Here is a 21,656-nt window from a genome sequence, read left to right as displayed (position 1 = left end):
AATCTTTCTGTATCCAATTGATTGAAAATCCATTACTTATGAATCATACATGGCATTCATTTTTGCATTAAGAACAAACAAAAAAAATCTTCATGCATATGCATTCATTTGCATCTCAATCCAGTACTCATACATCTATTCCTCCAACAGTTTAACAAGGCAAGCTGATTCCCCGACATCCTTATCAGACGCGTAGTGTTTCTCGAAAAAGAATGGCTGACCAAGAGCAACACAACATGGAAGTTAGGATGGAAATCGACGAGTTGAAGGGAAGCATCACCAAGCTCACTGAGATGATGCAAGTGCTAATAGCTAGGGATGCTGAACCCCAAAGAACTGTCATAGCTGAAGTCTCCGAAGCTGTTGAGGATCCCATTCCCGTTCAGAGGCCACCTTCTACCTGGCCAGAATTTGGTTTACCACCTGGTTATACTCCCCCATTCGCGAATACTTTGGGAGTAGGACTTTCTGCGCAACAAATTGCACCAATACCAGTCGTCGCTGAACAGTCACCGATTGTTCACACTACTTTCAACAATCCTCCTTTTGTCTATCATGTTGATGATTCCGAACGTGGTGATCAAGAACACAACCACGAGGTGGAGGAGGTGAAAGAAAAGTACAACGTCCTCGAGAAAAGGTTGAAAGCCGTTGAAGGAAATGACATCTTTGGATTTGATACCATGAACCTCTGCTTAGTTTCTGACTTGAATGTGCCTGCAAAGTTCAAAGTCCCTGAGTTCGAGAAATACAAGGGGCACACTTGTCCTAAGGATCATCTGACTATGTACTTTCGCAAGATGGCTGCCTATGCCAACAATGACAAATTGCTTGTTCACATCTTTCAAGATAGCTTAGCTGGAGCTTCTCTGAAATGGTACATGAGTTTGAAGAGGGAGCATATTCAAACATGGAGAGATTTAGGCGAAGCTTTCCTGAAACAATACAAGTACAACATGGACTTAGCCCCTGATCGCAGAGAACTTCAGACTATGACCATGAGAGATAGGGAAACTTTCAAAGGGTATGCCCAACGCTGGAGAGAGCTAGCTGCTCAAGTCGAACCTCCTCTTGCTGAAAAAGAGCTCACTGGCATGTTTATGGATACCTTGCAGCCAGTCTTCTATGAGAAGATGATTGGAAGTGTCTCTTCTAGCTTTGCTGACCTGGTCACCATTGGAGAAAGGGTTGAAGAAGGTTTGAAAAATGGCAAGATTGTCAACGCTGCTGAATCATCCAACAATAACCAAACAAAGAGATTCCTTGGAAACTTCCATAGAAAGAAAGAAGGAGAAACTAATGCTGTTATGACTAGTGGTGAAGGAACTCAAAATCCACAACCCTACCAAGTTCCAACTTATCCACAAGCACCATTCATGCCTTACTATCAGTATCCACATGTTGCAGCTGCTCAACATCAACAACCATACTTCCCAATGCCATCGCATCAACAACCATGGAACGCTTCTCATCAGAATGCTCCACAAAGTGCTCCTCAGAATGCTCAACAAAATCAGAATAGGCCTCAGAAAGATCCACCAAAGGAGCCTCGCCGCATCGACCCAATTCCAATGACTTACACTGAATTGTGGCCTGCACTAATCCATAAGTCGTTGATAGCTCCTAGGCCAACTAAAGCTCCAACGCCACCATTCTCCAAAGGATATAATCCTAATGCTAAGTGTGCTTTTCATAGTGGAGTAGTTGGTCATTCCATTGAAGACTGTTGGGTTCTGAAGGAGAAGGTTCAAGACCTCATCGAAAGTAAGATGCTCACCTTTCGAGATGTTAATCCGAATGTGGTCACTAATCCCCTACCCCATTGAGTGTCGAGACACAAGGGATTCTCCTAAAGCCAGATATCAGACGGGAAAGCTCATCCTTGCTACTGATAGTTACTAGGCCTCTGTCATTTTTATTCTTTCAATTCTCCTTGTTTGTATTGTGCTTTGTTGCATTTGAATTCTGTAATCTTTAATCGTAATTTTAATGAAATGAGCATTGCATTTGTTTTGAATCAATCATAATGTGTTTTTCTTGCTTTAATTCCGTATCACTTACACAAAATCAAAATTCAAAAAAAAAAATATATATTTTGCTTTTCCACTTCACTTTCTTTGTCAGCTTTCTGTCTAAGCAAGATTTAAGGGAGAATGATGAAAAACGAATACCCAATTTGCATCAGTGTGCTTTCAAATAAAACTTTGTTGATGATGTACAGGCATTGTTTCAAATCCCCAAACACTGGAGATATAAGGAAGATAATCCTTCGTTAACCCCTTTGAGCCTTAGAAGTAGGCGTTTTCTTTCTGCACAAAATCGAACCCCTTAATCAAAACCTGGGGCAGGGTAGTTGTTCAGCTAAAATGACTAATGCATTTGATTTCCAAGAGAATCATTTCATGGGAACCATTCCCGACAAAAAAGTTCAACTGCATCCTCTCTTCGTACACAATGTCGAAGTAGTAGTGAACATCCAAAGCTTACAACAGTTGTTTCCCTTGGAACATAAACATGGCAGTCACAAATCCCAAATTCTCATATCATTGAACAAATGTCATACAAGTTGTTCAAACAAAAAAAATCAAAGAAAAACCCGCTAAGTCAAAACCTAAAAAGGAGACTTAGGCAAAAAAAAAAATTAGGGATACAAAAGTCAAAATAAAAAAGAGATCAAAAGATCATAGTCAAAAGAAAAACACGAACAAACTTGTGTGACTTCCAAAAAAGAATAGGTGACTGCCACCTTAGAATCCAATGGTTCTCAATTATCATATAAACCGAATACTTGTGAGAATTAACTGAACTTAGGACTGGAGTATATCACGGAGAATGGGTGGGTTAAAATCAAAATTTGAGCTTATATCCTTTGTTTCTTGAACCGTGAACCTGGCCACGTTACAACCCTCAAAAATCCTTATTGAAGCAAGGTTTCTTTTGAAAGCATACTAAAGCAAGGTTGCGTTAACCTGACTCCTAAATAATTGCTCATCACTTGTTTTGATACCACGCTATCACATCATCTTTCACATCTTGAATTTCAAACTTCCATTGCATCCTCATTGGGATCTATTCATTGTATACCACAGTTTAATTTCAATAAATGATTTGTTTCAAAACTTGCATGCACGTCGCATTAAAATTACCATTTTGAATTGAATAGTTTCATTTGCAAGTCAGCACTTTCCATCAAGGAAGTTTCAAAAAATGGAACTCATTCGAAGAGCCTAACGTGGAACCATCAGGGCAAGCATTACATCAGAAGCCCTTCACTCAGGGGCATTTCATTTCAAAGTTCCCAAGGACTGGGGCATGTCATCTCAGGATCATCAGTTTGAATCCAAAACTTCGTTGAAGCAAAATTCTCCATAGACTCAGCATTCTGGGGCAAATCAAGGCCAAGACCTTTCCTTCAAACAGTCCAAGCAGACTATGCCATATCAAGTAGTCCTCAAACTCAGAATTGGTGTCGGGAATTATGCTTGCGCAAACCTTCTACCAAAAAACCTTTTCCACCTCAAAAAAAAAATTTTATTGCCCTCCACTGGCGCATCTCTTCAAATATTCCAAACCATAAATTTCATTCATAACATGCATTCATCAATCATGCATATCATTCATGGGGCAACCTCCCACAACATTAAATCAAAAATTCAATCTTACTCGGTCTTTTCCATTGAAAATCAGGTTTGGTACACCATGGATACCCAAAAAAATGCATTGCCCATTGGCAAATATCCAGTAAATCCATTACTTGCATTGATCAACCATCATGCATCATTACGCGTGCATCAATTTGCACAAAAGAAAGAAACAAAAATATCTCATACATAAGCACAAAGCATGCATAGGAGATCATTATCTTCTTGATCCAACCCATTGGTTGAAGTCAATCATCAATTTTCTTGTGAATCTGAATCAACCCATTGGTTGAGAATAATCTTTCTCTTGTTGTCAGCCCATTGGTTGAAATTTATCATTTACCTCCTCAACTCATTGGTTGATGTTGGCGCCTATCTGTTTTGATCGTACTCAACTCATTGGTTGTGTACAATGTATCGACTTTCATCAGCTCATTGGTTGATGTCAGTTATGTCTTTTAAAGTCAACTCATTGGTTGATAACGAATTGTTGTTTACCTACATTAACTCATTGGTTGATGTTGGCGTTTATCTGTTTTAAATCGTACTTAACTCATTGGTTGTGGACGACGTGTCGACTTTCATCAGCTCATTGGTTGATGTCAGTTATGTCTTTTAAAGTCAACTCATTGGTTGATAACGAATTGTTGTTTACCTACATTAACTCATTGGTTGTTGTTGGCGTCTATCTGTTTTAAATCGTACTCAACTCATTGGTTGTGGACGACGTGTCGACTTTCATCAGCTCATTGGTTGATGTCAGTTATGTTTTTTAAAGTCAACTCATTGGTTGATAACGAATTGTTGTTTACATACATTAACTCATTGGTTGATGTTGGAGTCTATCTGTTTTAAGTCGTACTCAACTCATTGGTTGTGGACGATGTGTCAAATTTCATCAGCCCGTTGGTTAGTATCAGTCAGTTCTTCTGTAATCAACTCATTAGTTGATAATTATTTCTTTGTTCACCTTCATTAACTCATTGGTTGATGTTGGCCGTTTCCTTGTTTTTAATCAAATCAACTCATTGGTTGAAAGCGATTTTTGCCACCATTGCCTTTCCCCAATAAGTATTCTCATTGGAACTGCTTGACGCGATCATTTCATGATCCCCACAAATTTTTTCTTTTCATCTTCATATTCTTAACAAGAATTCATGCATTCATGCATTCATGACATTTCATCGCATTAAGGGCCAAAATTCAGGTCACTTAGTATTTAATTACCTTTCGCCTTTGATATCTCGAAGATCAAAGTCGTTCGAGCTATCTGGCTAAAGATAATTAAATAGGGGCATCTGTCGCACCCTAAATTTTGACCTAAGTTTTTTTCATCTGATTCACTCACATTAGCATTGATCAATTCGTCTGCGTCTACAATAAGTTTCCACTCCGCATGTCGCAATTCAAATCAGTATGAAATTCGCGATGCATTCCTCATCATTTCAATTAATAATCATTTTAATTTTCGCATCCTAGTCATCTTTTATTTTGTTTTCTTGCATGTTGAAGTCATTTTTTATTATTGTTTTTATCTTGTTGTCATTTACCTTTTAATAAATTAATTTTCTTTTCTTAAAAAATTCTATTTAAATTGGTTTAATAATTAAATTTTTATTTAATTGTTTCATCATTTTAAATTAGAGTTTAAAGAGAGGGCCACATAATTCATGCATAAATATATTTGTTACCATCTTTTTTTAATTTATTATTGAGAAAACCACAATGGGCCCATTACAAAAAAAAACACACAATAGACCCATTATACAATTACAAGACAAACAAAAATTGTTTGTTGTTGGTTCTTCAAAGGCAGAAACGGATGGACCATCACCACCAGCTTGGCAATGTCAAAAGAGTCCAAAAACTGCAGTTGCTGCTCCACCTCTTCACCACTCTGCTATACTAAGCCAAGACCCTGCACAAAACAACAAGAAAAAAAAACTCTGCTCCACAAACCTGCAGCGACTGTCCAAAAGTTTCACCATTTTAGTTAAACCAAAACCTGCATCAAGAAAAAGCAACTTAACAGAGCACCCAAAGTGTTCAAATGCTCTCCCGATTTTCCCCCCAAATTTTCATCTCAAGTTCTCATCCAAACCCTAATCCTCTACTCTATATAAACAACAACAATCAGCACAACAAAAGGGGGAAGAAAATGATATTGTCACTCTGCTCAAAACTTGACTCAAACTTCCTCCAATATATATCTGCATAAACACGTTCAGCTCAACCATATATTCATAGTTCATACAATATGCCTTCTTTCATTCACCTCCAAAACTGTAACTCATGCCAAATCCCAAACTAAACCACGCCTTCATTGTTTTCTTGAACATCTGAAGCTCACTTTCACTCACCCCTCAGAACCAACACCTCTCAAACACACACTCAAGCCAAAACCGCAAATCCAACGCAATAACACGCACAACACATTCCGGATCGAAGAAGCCCTCAAAGACAGAAGAAGATCCGGGCGACGCACAGAGATCCAGAAGCGAGTAGACGAAGAGAAGAAGAATCTGAAAAGAACGTACCTAGGTTTCGTCTCATTGCCGTTTTTTTTTCTATTGATTTTACATTTTTTGCTTCCTCTTTGTACATTGAAATCACCATGTAAATCTCTGAACATAAACTATGGGGGATTTAGGGTTCATGTGGGAATAGGGTATTTGAATGAATGTGTTTGTGTTTGTTCTGAAGTACTGATCCATCGAGAGCGCAGAGGCGAGAGATTCAACATTTTTTCGTGGTTGTGTTGTCTTCGATATCGGAACAGAGAGATAGAATCGCGAGAGATAGATATCGAGAGAGGTGGAGGGTTCAGGTATCCTTGTTGTTGTTGTTCTCGTTCCCAGAGAAATCAGAGGATATCGTGTGTGGAAAATAGAGTAACCAGGGTTTGCTCCAACGCGGTTCTGCAAGTTTAAAGGGTCTCGGGTTCATTGACCCGGTCTGACCCATTTTCTTGTTTCCTCTCCACTTAAAATCCGAACTGGGCCTGTGACATGGGCCTAAGTTTGTCTTCACTTCACCACCAATCAGTTTCAGCACACCCCTGGTGCTTATAAATTTGAACGGGCCTTATGCCATTGCTATAGCCTATCTCAATTTTTATTTATTTATTTATTTTAATATTCGTTTTGATTTTTATTTTTCATCTTTTGATTATTTATTTTTTTTTATTTAAAAATCTAAAAAATGCATTTTCATCTCATAAAAGGACCGGAATATTTTCTTTAGATGTATGATTAGGATTTTTAAATAAACTTTGACTCAATGCCAAGTCTTTTTTCCAAATTAATCTCGTTTTCTCATTTAAATAATTTTCAATAAATTTTGGTCAACACCAAGTATCTTTTTCAAACTTATTTTGTCACAAACAAAAATTTCAAAATTGCTTTTAATAATCGAATTGAGTTTTGTCATTAATGGATGAAAAGAAGGGTTTGTACGTACTTGTACAAGTTGTTCTAAAGCATTTGGGCGATGGCCGTTAAGCCTTTGTTTGAATGCTTAGATTCCATTAAGGACTCATTCAAACTCGATCCGCCTCTTCCTTTTTTACAAAAACTCTAAAAATAATCTCAACTCATCAAATTGTTCTTTTCCTCGCCCAAGTGCGAATCCTTTCATAATAAATTTTGGCCAATACCAAGTTCCTTTTTTTAATCAAAACGCTTTTTACAATCGAATTGAGTTGAGTCTACAATGAATGAAATTAGAAGGGTTTGTACGTACTTGTACAAGTTGTTCTAAAAAACATTTAGGCGATGGCCGTTAAGCCTTTGTTTGAATGTTTGTATCTCATTAAGGACTCCTCAAAAACTCGAGTCGTTTCAATCTCTTTCACCACCCAAGAGGGGTTTGTACGTACTTGTACAAGTTGCTCTTTCAAGCATTTAGGCGATGGCCGTTAAGCCATTGTTTACGTACTCGAATTCCACTTTTTCATAAAACACCTATTTCAAACTTATCTTTTCTTTGCCCAAGTGCAAATCTCGCCCAAGTGCGAACCACATTCAAAAACTCGTCTTCCCGCCCATGTGCGATTAGACCCATCAAAATCTACCAACAAATTCGTAGTTCCTTTCGAACTACAATCGCTCTGATTCTTCCATCGAAGATATGTAGGAACAAGATTCAAATGTCTTGGCGAGCACAATAATAAAAAACCCAAATCCCGTTTCTTTCTTGTCCATATAGTAATTAGAACGCAAGTATATAATAAGCTAACAATAAATCACAAAATTAACTAAATGGGTCCCATCGAGTACGATGGAAGTAAGGGGTGCTAATACCTTCCCCTTGCTTAACCGACTCCCGAACCCAAATTTGGTTGCGAAGACCATCTTTGTCCATTTCATTTCATTTGTGGGTTTTATCAATATTTTCCCATTCCCATTGGAATAAATAAAATTTGGTGGCGACTCTGTGTGTTACAATTTCGTGGCGATGATTTTTTGACCCGCGACAACGTCTCTCGCCTCCAATAAAGCTTCACTGGCCATAAATAACGTCCATCGTCTCACGTGAGTTGGTCCCTTAAACTACCTCAAAACCCCACTATACAGCGCTTTTTGCCACCGTGAGTCAACCCTCACCACCAAAATGTGTTATACACATGCTAAGACCTCAAAGTTTCCTTGCCATTGCAAAGGAAACACTCACACCTGTACTTTTTAACCAATACTCACAACAACTTATAAGGTTAAACAACAACAAAAACCTATAAATATCTCAACAAATATCAAAAACCTAAAACTTAACATTAATCTTTATCAAGTAAACGATATATTTGAATATTAACATTAATCTTTAATGCCAAAATTTTCAAGGTATAGTAAAAATTAATGAAGATATTGTACACAAAGCGTATTTAAGGAAACTCATTTCTCTTCATAGTCGTGGTTAAATTATTTAGGGAATTGTCTATAAAATTGAACAAGCACGTCATTCATCTTTTTACTAAACCTAACTCATTTCGTCTTCAACTTTCATATTCCATTCTTCAAAAGTTAATACATTATATAAAAAAAACTTGGTTTAAAGATTAATGTTAAGATTCATTGTATCAAGTAAACGGTATAATTGAATGAATCTTAACACTAATCTTTAATGCCAAAATTTTTAAGGTATAGTAAAAATGAATGAAAATATAGTAAAAATGAATGAAGATATTGCATGGTAAACTCTGTTATTGTAAAAACTAAACTCTCAATGAGATTATGAAAAATAAACTCTCAGAGAATGAAAAAATGAACGCCATATTTAACTACGGTTAGTAGAAATTAAATATTTTAACGTAAATATAGAAATTAAGGGGACACACCCTTTTTTATAAAGAAAAAATGAAAAATTGCTGGTGATGTGATTCTAATGACTTTCTTAGCAAGTGTACTAATATATTCGAATAATTAAATAATATGTCTCCAAAAGGATAGCAAATTCGAACAACGTAGTAAAATAATTTGTCTCCACAAGGATTGCAAATTCGAACAAGGTAATAACAGTGTGATTTAAAATAAATAACGGAGTGATTTTCAATTATGATCGATACAAAAAGCAAGCATGATAAGAAATTTGGAGTAAAGTTTTTGATAAAGAAAGCAATTAGATCTTTATTTTGAATCCCTTAATTATATTTGTCGAAGAATGTGTATTACATGAATAACAATTACGCTATAGTTTTACAGCGAACAAGACCACTGCACTCAATTCCATGGTTTATAGCTCACTAATTTAGACAGTAATTCCCTAGACAGATTCAAAATTAAACTAGGTGTTCTAAGTTAGTTAACTCTAAAGCCGCAACTTATAATTACATAATCCTAGTTAATTACTAAGTTGAACAATATCCCTAATTCAAATTGCTAGGCTTACGGTAAATAATCCCAACTCATCTAAAATCAATTTGCGCGCTCGTCGACACACAAAGAGCAATAAGAACTAGAACAATTGAATAAAAATTATAAAACAAACGTATTTAAATAATCTCAAACATTCATATGATCCAACATAGTACAATTATTTTCATCTCTAAAGACCTAATCAATAATAGCTTAGCTACTCATAGTGAAATTAACAATTATCATGAGTTGATGATATAAAGAATTCATGAAAATCAATGGAAAATAAGCTCTCCAATGACTTTTTTGCCTAGAATTTGTAATCCTAAAAAAGTCTTCACCTTTTTCTATTTAAAGTGCAAAAAGCATGTAAGAAAAATTCATCATCGCGACCGTGTTATGTTCTATCGCGATCACAATATCTGCTCATCGCACCCACAATGACAACATCAAGGTCGTGCGAAATCCAGTGGCAAAATTCTTTTTTTCTTTAATTTTTCTTCTGATTCTTTCTAATTCCCATTTTCTTACTCTTTTGCAACTTTGCTCAATTCTTCTATATATTTGCTTGGCTTTTGATCATAATTCCACCGATTCATAAAAAATACTCACAATAATTACGTAATGAAGGAGTATGATCAGATTCGAAGTGTGTAATTCTAAATCTATCACCATGGCGGTTAGTCTGAACCGTGGTGAAAAGTGTTTTAATAAATAAATTGAAGAAGTAATAAGATGTTATGAAGCATCGACACACCATTCAAAAGACGTGTCTCCGCGTCTGACACGTGTCGGACACGTACACTCGTACGACACGTAACTGACACGTTTTTGTAGTGTCCAACGAAAAAAATTAATTTAATTGCAGGACACGGATACGACACTTTCTTTCAAATAAAGGACACACCTAACTCAAAAAATTTAGATTTTTTTAAAAAAAAGGCTCAACTCAATAATTATCAGATTTTTATTTATAAAAATAACACAATTAGGATTCCTTATTTTTTTTCTTATTCCACGATTTATAGGCTGATTTTATCAATATGGAGTGACTATGATATGATTTTTATTATTTTGTTTTGGTGGATTTATGTTTTTTTTAAAGTAATATATATATATATATATATATATATATATATATATATATATATATATATATATATATATATAGATATTTTTACTTCTCATTTTAAACTCTTTATAAATTGTGCTCATACATTGCTTTATTATATTATTATATAAAGTATATATAGCTAGAGGTGCTCAAAACCAAACCAACCCAATAGAAAACCGCAAACCAAACCAAACCGAAACCGCATTTGGTTCGGATTAGTTTCGGTCATCTTTTAACAAAACCGCATGGTTTGGTTCGGTTCGCAGTTTGTATTTTGTAAACCGAATCAAACCGCATTATGTTACAACTTAAGTTTTACTTAAATCACATCCAACCCAAACTTAAACGTATTTTACCTTAGCCTTATGATTACCAACAATTTTTTCATTCTTACACATATAATTTCAGTCCCGATCTTCTCAAATCTCTAATAACATTATTGCACCTTCTTTGCCACATACATCTTCCTTCTTCTTCTTCTATAATCTCTACTCTCTTATATTATTTCTCTTTCACCTTCTCATTTGTATGTAAATGTTCCGTATTTCAGTTTCATTTTTATCGCACATCTTCTTCTCTAATCTCTCAACACTTTTTTTCTTTTTCACCTTCACTAATCTCTTGTCTCTTATATTTTTTTTGTTTCATTATAATAATTTTTATATTGTTTTATTCTATTATTTTATGTTTAATATTCCACTTTTGTCTAATTTAGTTTTTACATATTAAATGGAAAAGGGTTAATGAACTTTTTCGTCCCTTTAAATATTTTAAATTTTGTTTTTAGTCCCTCCAAAATTTTCCTTCAAGAAATCGTCCCTTCAAAATTTTTCTCCCGAACTATTGGTCCCTAACATCAAATTTTGTAGCTAATCGGTGGCTAAAGTCGTAGCTAATCTCTAGCAAATTTGACGTTAGGGACCAATAGTTTAGACGAAAAATTTTGAAGGGACGATTTCTTAAAGGAAAATTTTGGAGGGACTAAAAACGAAATTTGCAATATTTAAAGGGACCAAAAAGTTCATTAATCCAATGGAAAATTGTTGTCAAAATATGACGAGTTTTGTTGTTATTTGATAGTGTATGAATGTCTACATATAAAATTATGTTGTCATCTATATGTGTATGTATGGCTCAGTAAAATATTTGTAAAACACCGAACTAACCGAACCAAACCAAACCTCATTAGTTTGGTTTGGTTTGGTTCGGATTTTTTTAAAAGCCAACCGAACCAAACCAAACCGCACGACTTTTTCTCTTGCGGTTCGGATGATTTTTTTCGTCATTGATGGAATAAGGTACGACACAACAATGGGGGGTTGGATTGTGTCCCTTTTAAAATTTATCTAAGTATTTAAAAAGGTTGTCTTTGATAAGAGGAAAATGATTTGCAATAACTTTAGAAGTTTAAGTAATTAGTGTTAATGTGTGTGATAAAATATAGTTGTGAATAATATAAGAAAAAGACAATAAATAAAGAACACAAGAAAACTTATCCTGGTTCACCAACTTGGTTAGTCCAGTCCCCACACCCTGTGAGATTATCCTTTATTGAATCTTCTTACAATATCTTTTTCTTCTATGTATAGCTTACAGATATAGCTTACAAAATGATTGGTTTGTATATCTATGATATACTTTGTGATCTTAGGAGGTTTACAATCAATTCCTAAATACTCTCCATATGGCAGTGAGTATTTTTTATATAGAATGTGTATGATAACTCTAATATATTTTGATCACTATATGGTAATGAGAGCTAAAGATAATATGTGTAGAGATTATGATTACTTTGTGTTTGAGAGCTTTGTTTTTCTTTGTATGCTTGTGTATAATTTTTGTACTAGAGAATGAAGCATTAGTCTTGTATTTATAGAGCAAAGCAAAGTATGAAGGAAGTGCCGAGAGTTTCTTGGAGAAGTGCTGGCAACTTTGTCTTTGTGAGACTTGGTCTTGGCTTGACTTGGTCTTAGTTCAGAATAGTACTGACAAGATGTAAGTTCTGATATTTTGACTATTTCAACAAAGACTTATTCTTGGCAAAGTAATTCTGGAGGAGTAACTCTGGGACGAGTAACTCTGGGACAGTACTTCTGGAGAGTAACTCTGGGACAGTACTTCTGGGACGAGTAACTCTGGGACAGTACTTCTGGAGAGTAACTCTGGGGCCATAATTCTGGAGAGTAACTCTGAGGCCATATTTCTGGAGAGTAACTCTGGGACCATAATTCTGAGAGTTACTTATTGAACTTCTGAGAATCCATATGTTCTTAAAGCTTTGTTCTTTGTTAGTACAGTCTTGAATCATCATCTTAACTCTTTGTTTGATAAAGGCCATGAATTGTTTAGATGATAAATTGATGAAATCACTTTGGAGCTTCTTAGATAAAATAGTTTGTAATATTCAAAACATTAACAGAATATGTTTCAACATTCTCCCCCTTTTTGAATGGTGACAAACTTTTTATTTTAGTTTCTTTGAATAAGGACTTTGAAACTCCCCCTGAAAAGATGCATACTTTGAAAGGGCAAATGCTCTCCCTCAATGTTAGTTCATATATAGTAAATGAATTTAAAAGCATTTGAACAAAATATTAATTAGATAGCAGTATTTGATTAATGTTTGAGGATCAATACATCAAATGATTAACATCAATATTTTGGTGCACAAACAAAAAGATCCTAGTGGACTACTGCTAGATATAATAAAAAGTCCTAGTGGACTACTGATAAATAAAGTACAAAGTAACTTAAACAAAACAAAGCTTTTGACAAAGCTTGTTCTCCCCCTTTTGTCAAACATACAAAAAGAAAGGGGGTACCAAAAGAAAAACGAAAAGACTAAGGAACAAATGGCTCATCATCAGATGTTGCCTCAGAAGATAATGGTAGAATAGGAAATTGAATCTGAGAGGGATCCGGAGGAGGCATTCCTGGAAACCGAGGGCAAGCATGGTTAGTGAAGTAATCAACCCAGAATTTTTGGTAGGCCATGCCTTGCTGTTGTATAGTAGTAAGTGACCTAAGAGTGATGTCCTGATGGGGGTTAATAGGATTAGATGAGGTTGTGGTTCGAGGATAAATAGGAGGACGATTTCCAACGCTGGGGAAATTATTAAAGAATGAGGATGTGAGGGATACAATGGGATTTGGAGGAAGGGTGTTGGAGTTATGAGTGGTGTTTCTTGGGGGTGATGAGTCATACCTTGGAGCAAGAAGTGTTTGATCATTGAAAGAGTTGTCATCATCTGCCTTTGGGGATGAAAAAATTGGAGATTATGCTTGGAAAGCATAAGGATCAGATTGTGGAACAGAAGGCATAGCATCTGAATCTGTAACACCAGTTTGTTCAGGTAGTTGAATGGAGTTGTTGAAGAAAGCTTCTATCTGAGAGGTAAGATCATCAGAGTCTGTGTGATTAATGGAAGTGAGTTGAATTCTTGGAGGAGAAGGTTCTTTATAGGATTTTGGAGAATTCAATGGTGAGGTGGTAGTGACAGGATGGATTGTCATAGAAGGTGAAGCGTAGGTGACAACATGAGGAACAATTGAGGTGTGTTGATTTGTAGGAGGTGGAGTGAATAATTCGGCTTCTAGCATAGATATGAGAGAGGACAGCTGAGCATCCGGGTTTGGATTGGGAGCAGGAGTATGTGGAGATTTTGGTGAGTGTGGTTGGTGAGTTGAAGCAGTAGGAGGACTTTAAAGAAAGTTTTCAAGAGCGAAAATGTTGATCATGTCAGTGTCAGAAGTCTCCAGAGTTGAAGGATTTTCAACATTTGAGATAGTTTCTGTTTGAAGAGAAACTGGAGCTTGAGAGATGACAACCGTTTGTGGTGAGGATTCTACTGGGATTGGTGAGGTTGAAGTTAGGTCAATGCATTGTGTGGTTTCAGGAGCTGGTTTAGCTATTTCCTTTGAGTTTGGAGACATGGATTCAGAGTTATGAGGAGAAACTGGTGATGACTTCTGTGGAGATTCTAGGTCAGCAGTGTTTGGAAGAGCCACAGATAGTGGAATGGGAGAGTTTGTTGTCAGGCTATTTGGAGAGTTAGAAGATTCGATACCTGTTGTTAATGGTTCAGTTGGAGCGTATTGCTTAACAAGGCGTCTGCGTTTTGATTTGGTTTCAGGTTTAGGTGATGGTGCACGCTTGAGAGAAGGAATTTTCATGCGCTTTAGCTTGGAGGCATCCAGTATTTTGTTAATTTCGAAGGAGTTTTCATCATCCAGAGGAACATTAAAGTGCTTGAATATTTTGGTAAGAAGCATACCATAAGGGGCGCTTCTTGCTCTAAGACCAGTGTGTTTGATATAGTTGAGCACCAAATATCCTATATTGAGAGGAGTTTTCTTTGAGAAATGATAGATGACAAGTAGGTCTTTATCAGTAACTCGTTCCATACTGCCTTTTCTTGGAAGGATAGTGTGAATACAGAAGTTATGAATGATATGGCTGAGGGGTTCAAGGTTGGCAGACACAAAACGTTCAGTTTGATGTTTGGTGATGGAAAGTCTGTAGGATTCAATATCCAAGTCATAAGATGAGGGCCAGTCATCATTGAAGAGATGAAGCCCATTGTTTGGAACATGCAGAATATCGCAAAGGAGTTCTGGGGTTAGGGTTATTTGACGACCCTTAACAGACGAGATTAACTGTGTATCACTGTTAGAGGTTTCAATATCAGCAAAAAAACTTCTAACTAATCTAGGGTAGAAGACATCAGAGAGTTGGAGAAAGTTTGTCAAACCTGTGGCTATTGCGAGCTCGTTTATGTCGTAACCCCAGATTGAGTAACCATCCAAGATAACGGTTTTGCCGACAACAATAGGGAGTGAACGCCATTTGTCGTTATAGAGAGAACGAACATCATCATCAGAGATGAATTCTTTGGTTGAGACTTCAGAGGGATGATCACAGGCTTGGAATGACGAAGAGACAAGGGAGGTTCCTTCGCTTGATTGAGTTGAAACGTGTGACGAGGATGGCTTCGTGGTTTGAGGAGCAGAGACGATCTGGGTTGAGGGAAGAGGAAGGTTAGGGTTTTGAGATTTCTCTGTAGGCTGTTCAGACGGAGTGGAATCATGAGAGGTGTTTGCATGTCTTGCTGAGCGACGGGTGGGAGTGGTGGGTGTTGGACGAGAGTCAGTGGATTTCATGGTTGATTTTTGTCGAGTGGTGGTGGTGCGGCGCTTGGTGGGTGGTTTTTCCATGGAGAGGTTTCTCTGTGTTTTGGAAGGAGCCGTGGATATAGTATCAGCAAATGGGACAATAGTGGTAGTGATTTTGAATACCATTTGAAGGGTTTAAGAGAGATGAAGTTGAATCATTAGAAAAACGTTGGGAAGATCACCGATTTGATGGGAAGTTGGTAGAAAGTGTGCTGATTTGATTGGTTAGGGAAGAGGCAGATTTTTCTGTAATGATGAAGAAATATAGAGAAAAGAAAAAGGCAAAGGCACGTGACTTTTATTTGGAAAATACTTAATATAAGCAAATTGTGATTAAATTAAAATACTAATAGGTATATTATTAAGAGCAATATTATTTATTTATAAAAACATAATATTGATAATAGATAATTACTTAGGTATCTTGATAATAGATAATTTTGATAACGTGACCCTTTTTTTTTAAATTTGTTTTAGGAAAAGGAAAATATAGGAGAGTGCTATAATTACTTAGGTATTTTGATAATAGATAATTTTGACTTTAGAAAATTAAATCTATCTTCCACTAGAGGTTTGGTGAAAATATCTGCTAATTGATTGTTTGTATCTACAAAAATGAGTTCTATGTTTTCTTTCTGAACGTGATCTCTTATAAAATGATGTTTTATCTCAATGTGTTTAGATCTCGAGTGTTGAATAGGATTTTTTGACAATTTTATAGCACTAGTATTATCACAAAAAATTGATACCTTGGAGTATTGAAGTGAGTAGTCTTCCAGTTGATTTTTTATCCATAAAATTTGTGAGCAGCAATTTGCAGCAGACACGTATTCTGCTTCAGTGGTTGATAGAGAAATTGTATTTTGTTTTCTGCAAGACCATGTAATGAGAGCTTGTCCTAGAAATTGACAGGCTCCACTTGTACTTTTTCTTTCTATTTTGTCTCCAGCATAATCAGCATCACAGTAAGCTATTAAGTTGATGTGATTTTCTTTTTCATACCATAGACCAATGTCAGTGGTACCAACGAGATATCCAAAAATGCATTTGACAGCAGTCAAATGTGATTCCTTAGGGTCAGTTTGAAAACGTGCACATAGACCTACTGAAAAGACAATGTCAGGCCTACTGGCAGTTAAATATAATAATGAACCAATCATACCTCAATATTTCTTTTCTGATACGGATAGTCCTTTTTCATCTTTATCAAGGTTTGAAGAGGGATGCATAGGTGTTACCATAATTTTTGCTTCATTCATTCCAAAAATTTTTAATAAATCTTTAATGTATATTTCTTGACATATGAAAATTCCATTTTTGAGTTATTTTATTTGTAAACCCAGAAAGAAGTTGAGTTCACCCATCATACTCATTTCAAATTCACTTTGCATTAGTTTTGAAAAATCATCACACATTTTTTCATTTGTTGAACCAAATATGATGTCATCAACATATACTTGAACTATTAGTAGGTCATTTTTGTGTGATTTTTTGAAAAGAGTTGTATCAATTTTTCCTCTGAGAAAATCATTTTTAATGAGAAAGATACTAAGTCTGTCATACCAAGCTCTAGGAGCTTGTTTAAGACCATATAATGCTTTTGTTAGTTTAAAGACATGATTAGGATGAGAATGTTTTTCAAAACCAGGTGGTTGATGAACATAGACTTCCTCGTTTAGGAACCCGTTTAAGAAAGCACTTTTTACATCCATTTGAAAAAGTTTAATGTTTTTATGAGCAGCATATGCAAAGAGAATTCGAATAGCTTCTAACCTTGCCACGGGTGCATATGTTTCATCATAATCTATACCTTCTTGTTGATTGTAACCTTGAGCTACAAGTCTAGCTTTGTTTCTGATTACTTTTCCATTTTCATCAAGTTTATTTCTGAACACCCATCTTGTACCAATAATGGTTTTATCTTGAGGGTAAGGGACCAGTTTCCAAACTTGGCTTTTCTCAAACTGAGATAATTCTTCTGTCATGGCTTCCATCCAAGATTCATCTTTTAATGCTTCATTGATATTCTTTGGTTCTACCTGAGATATCATTGCCATGTTATTAGAGTTATCTTTAAAGTAATTTCTGGTTCTTACCTGATTAGAGGTGTCTCCTATTATTTGTTCATGAGGATGATCAGTTACACTTTTCCATCCTTTTGGAGGATTTGCTGTAGGTTGTTCAGAGTCATTCTTAGCTTCTTGGGTAATGTTCATAGTGTTGCTCGTATCTGTTGATTGAGTGTTGGGAATTGCTTCTAGATCGGTTACTTCATCCTCGTGAGATTTTTCTAAAGCTGCAACATTTAGTTCATCAAACATAACATGCATGCTTTCTTCTACACATTGATTTTTCAAGTTGTAAATTCGGTAACCTTTTGAGGTAGAAGAATACCCAAGAAAGATGCCTTTGTCAGATTTTGAATCAAACTTTCCTAGAGAATCTTTGTTGTTAAGAATATAACAATAACATCCAAAGATATGAAAATATGAAATATTTGGAGTTCTATTTTTCCATAGTTCATAAGGAGTTTTCTTCAAGATTTTCCTTATGGTTACTCTATTTAAAACATAGCAAGAAGTGTTGATAGCTTCTGCCCAGAAATATTTTTCAACATTTGATTCATTAATCATAGTTCTATCCATTTCTTGCAGAGTTCTATTTTTTCTTTCTACAACACCATTTTGTTGAGGTGTTCTTGGACAGGAGAAATTGTGAGATATACCATTTTCATCAAAGAAAGTTTTAAAGGAAATATTTTCAAATTCTCCTCCATGATCACTTCTTACAGCAACAATATTTGAACTTCTTTCATTTTGAACTTTTTTGCAAAAGATTTTGAATGCTTCAAAAGCTTCATCTTTATGTTTTAAGAAAATTACCCATGTGTATCTCGAGAAATCATCAACAATGACAAACCCATATCTTTTCCCACTCAAACTTGAAGTTTTTACAGGACCAAACAAATCAATATGAAGAAGTTCTAAAGGTTTGTGTGTTGACACAATATTTTTTGAATGAAAACTACTTTTGACTTGTTTGCCTTTTATGCAAGCTTCACAGATTGAGTCTTTTTCAAAATTTAGTTTGGGAAGACCTCTAACAAGATCTAATTTTGAAAGTGTTGAAATATTTTTCATACTTGTATGACCACATCTTCTGTGCCATAGCCATTTATCCTTTTCTTTGGATAAAAAGCAAGATTCAGATGAAAGATCATCTAAATAAAATGTATAAAGATTTTTGTGCCTTTTTCCTAAAAAAAGAATTTTGTCAGAAGATGGGATTTTTACAATACATGAATTTTGATTAAAACTAACTTCATAGCCATCATCACATAGTTGACTAATGCTAAGAAGGTTGTGTTTTAATCCTTCCACGTATTGCACATTATTTATAAAGATAGTACCTTTTTTACCTATGGAACCAATACCTTTGATTTTTGCTTTATCATTATTTCCAAAGGTTACAGTTCCACCTTCTTTATTTTTGAAAGAGATAAAACTTTCCCTATCTCCAGTCATATGTCTTGAGCAGCCACTGTCCAAGTACCAAGGCTTTTTCTTGAGGGTCAGAAGACATTCCTGCATTATTTGTTAGTAGCCTTTTAGGTACCCATATTTCTTTGGGTCCTTTGTTTTTAGAAATTTGATCTTTTGATATAGTGGTTTTCTTTTTGAAATAACAATGTTTTTCAAGATGATTTGTTTTCTTGCAATAACAACATTTTGGTTTGGTAATATTTTTTTCTTTTAAAATAGTTTTTTCTTTTATTGGGGTCTTAGTTCTATTTTTATTTGGAAGAAAAAAATTCTCATAAATCATTTGATTTTCAGATTGTTTAAATCCTAAGCCAGCTTTATCAAAGACCCCTGATTGAGATCCCATTATTTTTTGAAATGTTTCAGTAGATTTCACAAAGGAGGTTATATCTTTAGGTAAGGGTTTCTACTTGATTTTCAAGACCTTCAATTTTATCTTGATTGTTAAGAGGTTTGATTTTTTCATTAATAACTTTCTGATGTAATGACAAACATGAATATGCCTTTTGTAACTCCTTAATGGTTTCTAAATGTTTTAGGTTGGATTTTATTAGATCTTCTTTTTCAGATTTAAGAGTATGAATTTGTTCTTTTTGAAATAAGCACTTCTAAGTTAAGATATTTGAATCTTCTAATAAATTGTCAAACAAAATTCCTATTTCTTTGCAAGTATAACAAAAGTTTAGTGTATTTACCTCTTCAGAGTCTGAGTTAGTCATTAGGCATAAGTTAGCTTCCTCATCTTCGGCTTCAGAGTTAGAGTTTTCTGAGTCATCCCATTGTGCAAGCATAGATTTCTTTTTAGAGGAGAAGTTCCTATGAGTTTTGAGTGGACATTCTGTTTTGAAGTGTCCAAGTTTGTTGCATCCATAGCATGTAATCTTGCTTTTATCAATCTCAGGTTTCTGGTAATCTTTCCTGGGTTGAAACGATTTTCTGTTTTGATTCCTTTTTAAAATCATTTGTTGAATTCTTCTAGAGATTAAAGCCAAATCATTTTCATCCTCAGATAGGAATCCGGTCTCTTCTTCAGTTGTTCCTTGTGAGGTGGAGATTTGAGATGCAGAATTTTGAGAGGTTTTAAGAGCTATCATTTTACCTTTTCTTTGTAGTTTATCTTCATTGAGGATACCTTCATGAGCACGAAGAGATCCTATAAGTTCTTCAACTTGTAGAATCTTTAGATCTTTTGCTTGTGAGATAGCTATTACCATAGGTCTCCAAATTTTTGGGAGACATCTTAGAATTTTTCTAATTCTTTCATGAGCCGTATAAGCTTTACCATGTGATCTTAGTTCATTGACAATTACAAGGATTCTAAAGAACATTTCATCTATGGTTTCTTCTTCCTTCATTTCGAAGGTTTCAAATTTCCTGACTCCTAGATCAATTCTTTCTTCTTTAACATGATTTGTTCCTTCATGATGTATTTTGAGAGTATCCCAGATTTTTTTGGCATTTGTGCATTCTTCTATCCTGTCGTATTCTTCCCTGCTAAGAGCACATGATAATATAAATTGAGCTTTAGAACTTAGTAGTACCTTGTCGTTTTCTTCTTTCGTCCATTGTGACTGAATTTTTGGAACTGACGCAACTGTGTCTGTTGCAGTAGTCATTGGTGTGTAGTTTTCATTTTCAACTACAGACCACATGTTGTTATCCTGAGATAGTAGAAACAATCTCATCTTACCTTTCCAGTAGTAGTAGTAGTCAGAACCATTAAAGTAAGGAGGCCTATGAGATGATCCTCCTTCAGCTATAAATTTTGTATCAGCCATTTCCTGTTTGATCGATTAACTCTAACACGGTTAAGTGTTCTGTATATTCAGAGCCCGGAGCTCTGATACCAATTGATGGAATAAGGTACGACACAACAAGGGGGGTTGGATTGTGTCCCTTTTAAAATTTATCTAAGTATTTAAAAAGGTTATCTTTGATAAGAAGAAAATGATTAGTAATAACTTTAGAAGTTTAAGTAATTAGTGTTAATGTGTGTGATAAAATATAGTTGTGAATAATATAAGAAAAAGACAATAAATAAAGAACACAAGAAAACTTATCCTGGTTCACCAACTTGGTTAGTCCAGTCCCCACACCCTGTGAGATTATCCTTTATTGAATCTTCTTACAATATCTTTTTCTTCTATGTATTCTTAGCCTCACCAGGCTTACACTTCTGAATGGTATAGCTTACAGATAGCTTACAAAGTGATTGGTTTGTATATCTATGATATACTTTGTGATCTTAGGAGGTTTACAATAAATTCCTAAATACTCTCCATATGGCAGTGAGTATTTTTGATATAGAATGTGTATGATAACTCTAATATATTTTGAT

General features: G+C 35.1%; 2 protein-coding genes across 2 annotated transcripts; one reads left to right on the top strand and one right to left on the bottom strand.

Annotated features, from left to right (window-relative positions):
- The first annotated feature begins 212 nt into the window (after positions 1 to 212).
- Positions 213 to 1,826, top strand: LOC131658468 (uncharacterized). Its single transcript, XM_058927758.1, has one exon. The coding sequence runs from the start codon at positions 213 to 215 to the stop codon at positions 1,824 to 1,826; it is 1,614 nt and encodes a 537-aa protein (XP_058783741.1).
- Positions 1,827 to 19,926: 18,100 nt separating this feature from the next.
- LOC131658467 (uncharacterized) lies at positions 19,927 to 21,096 on the bottom strand. The gene has a single exon (XM_058927757.1). It carries the CDS (start codon positions 21,094 to 21,096, stop codon positions 19,927 to 19,929), a length of 1,170 nt encoding a protein of 389 aa, XP_058783740.1.
- Positions 21,097 to 21,656: the final 560 nt, after the last annotated feature.

This window comes from Vicia villosa, linkage group LG3 (genome assembly GCF_029867415.1).
Source record: "Vicia villosa cultivar HV-30 ecotype Madison, WI linkage group LG3, Vvil1.0, whole genome shotgun sequence".
NCBI classification, from domain to species: domain Eukaryota; kingdom Viridiplantae; phylum Streptophyta; class Magnoliopsida; order Fabales; family Fabaceae; genus Vicia; species Vicia villosa.
The sequence above is the reverse complement of the archived record's forward strand: the minus strand, read 5'-3'. Positions and strand labels throughout refer to the sequence as shown.

Excerpts from the sequence above, each read along its gene's own strand:
- LOC131658468 (XM_058927758.1), top strand. The coding sequence starts at position 213 with ATGGCTGACCAAGAGCAACACAACATGGAAGTTAGGATGGAAATCGAC.
- LOC131658467 (XM_058927757.1), bottom strand. The coding sequence starts at position 21,096 with ATGGCTGATACAAAATTTATAGCTGAAGGAGGATCATCTCATAGGCCT.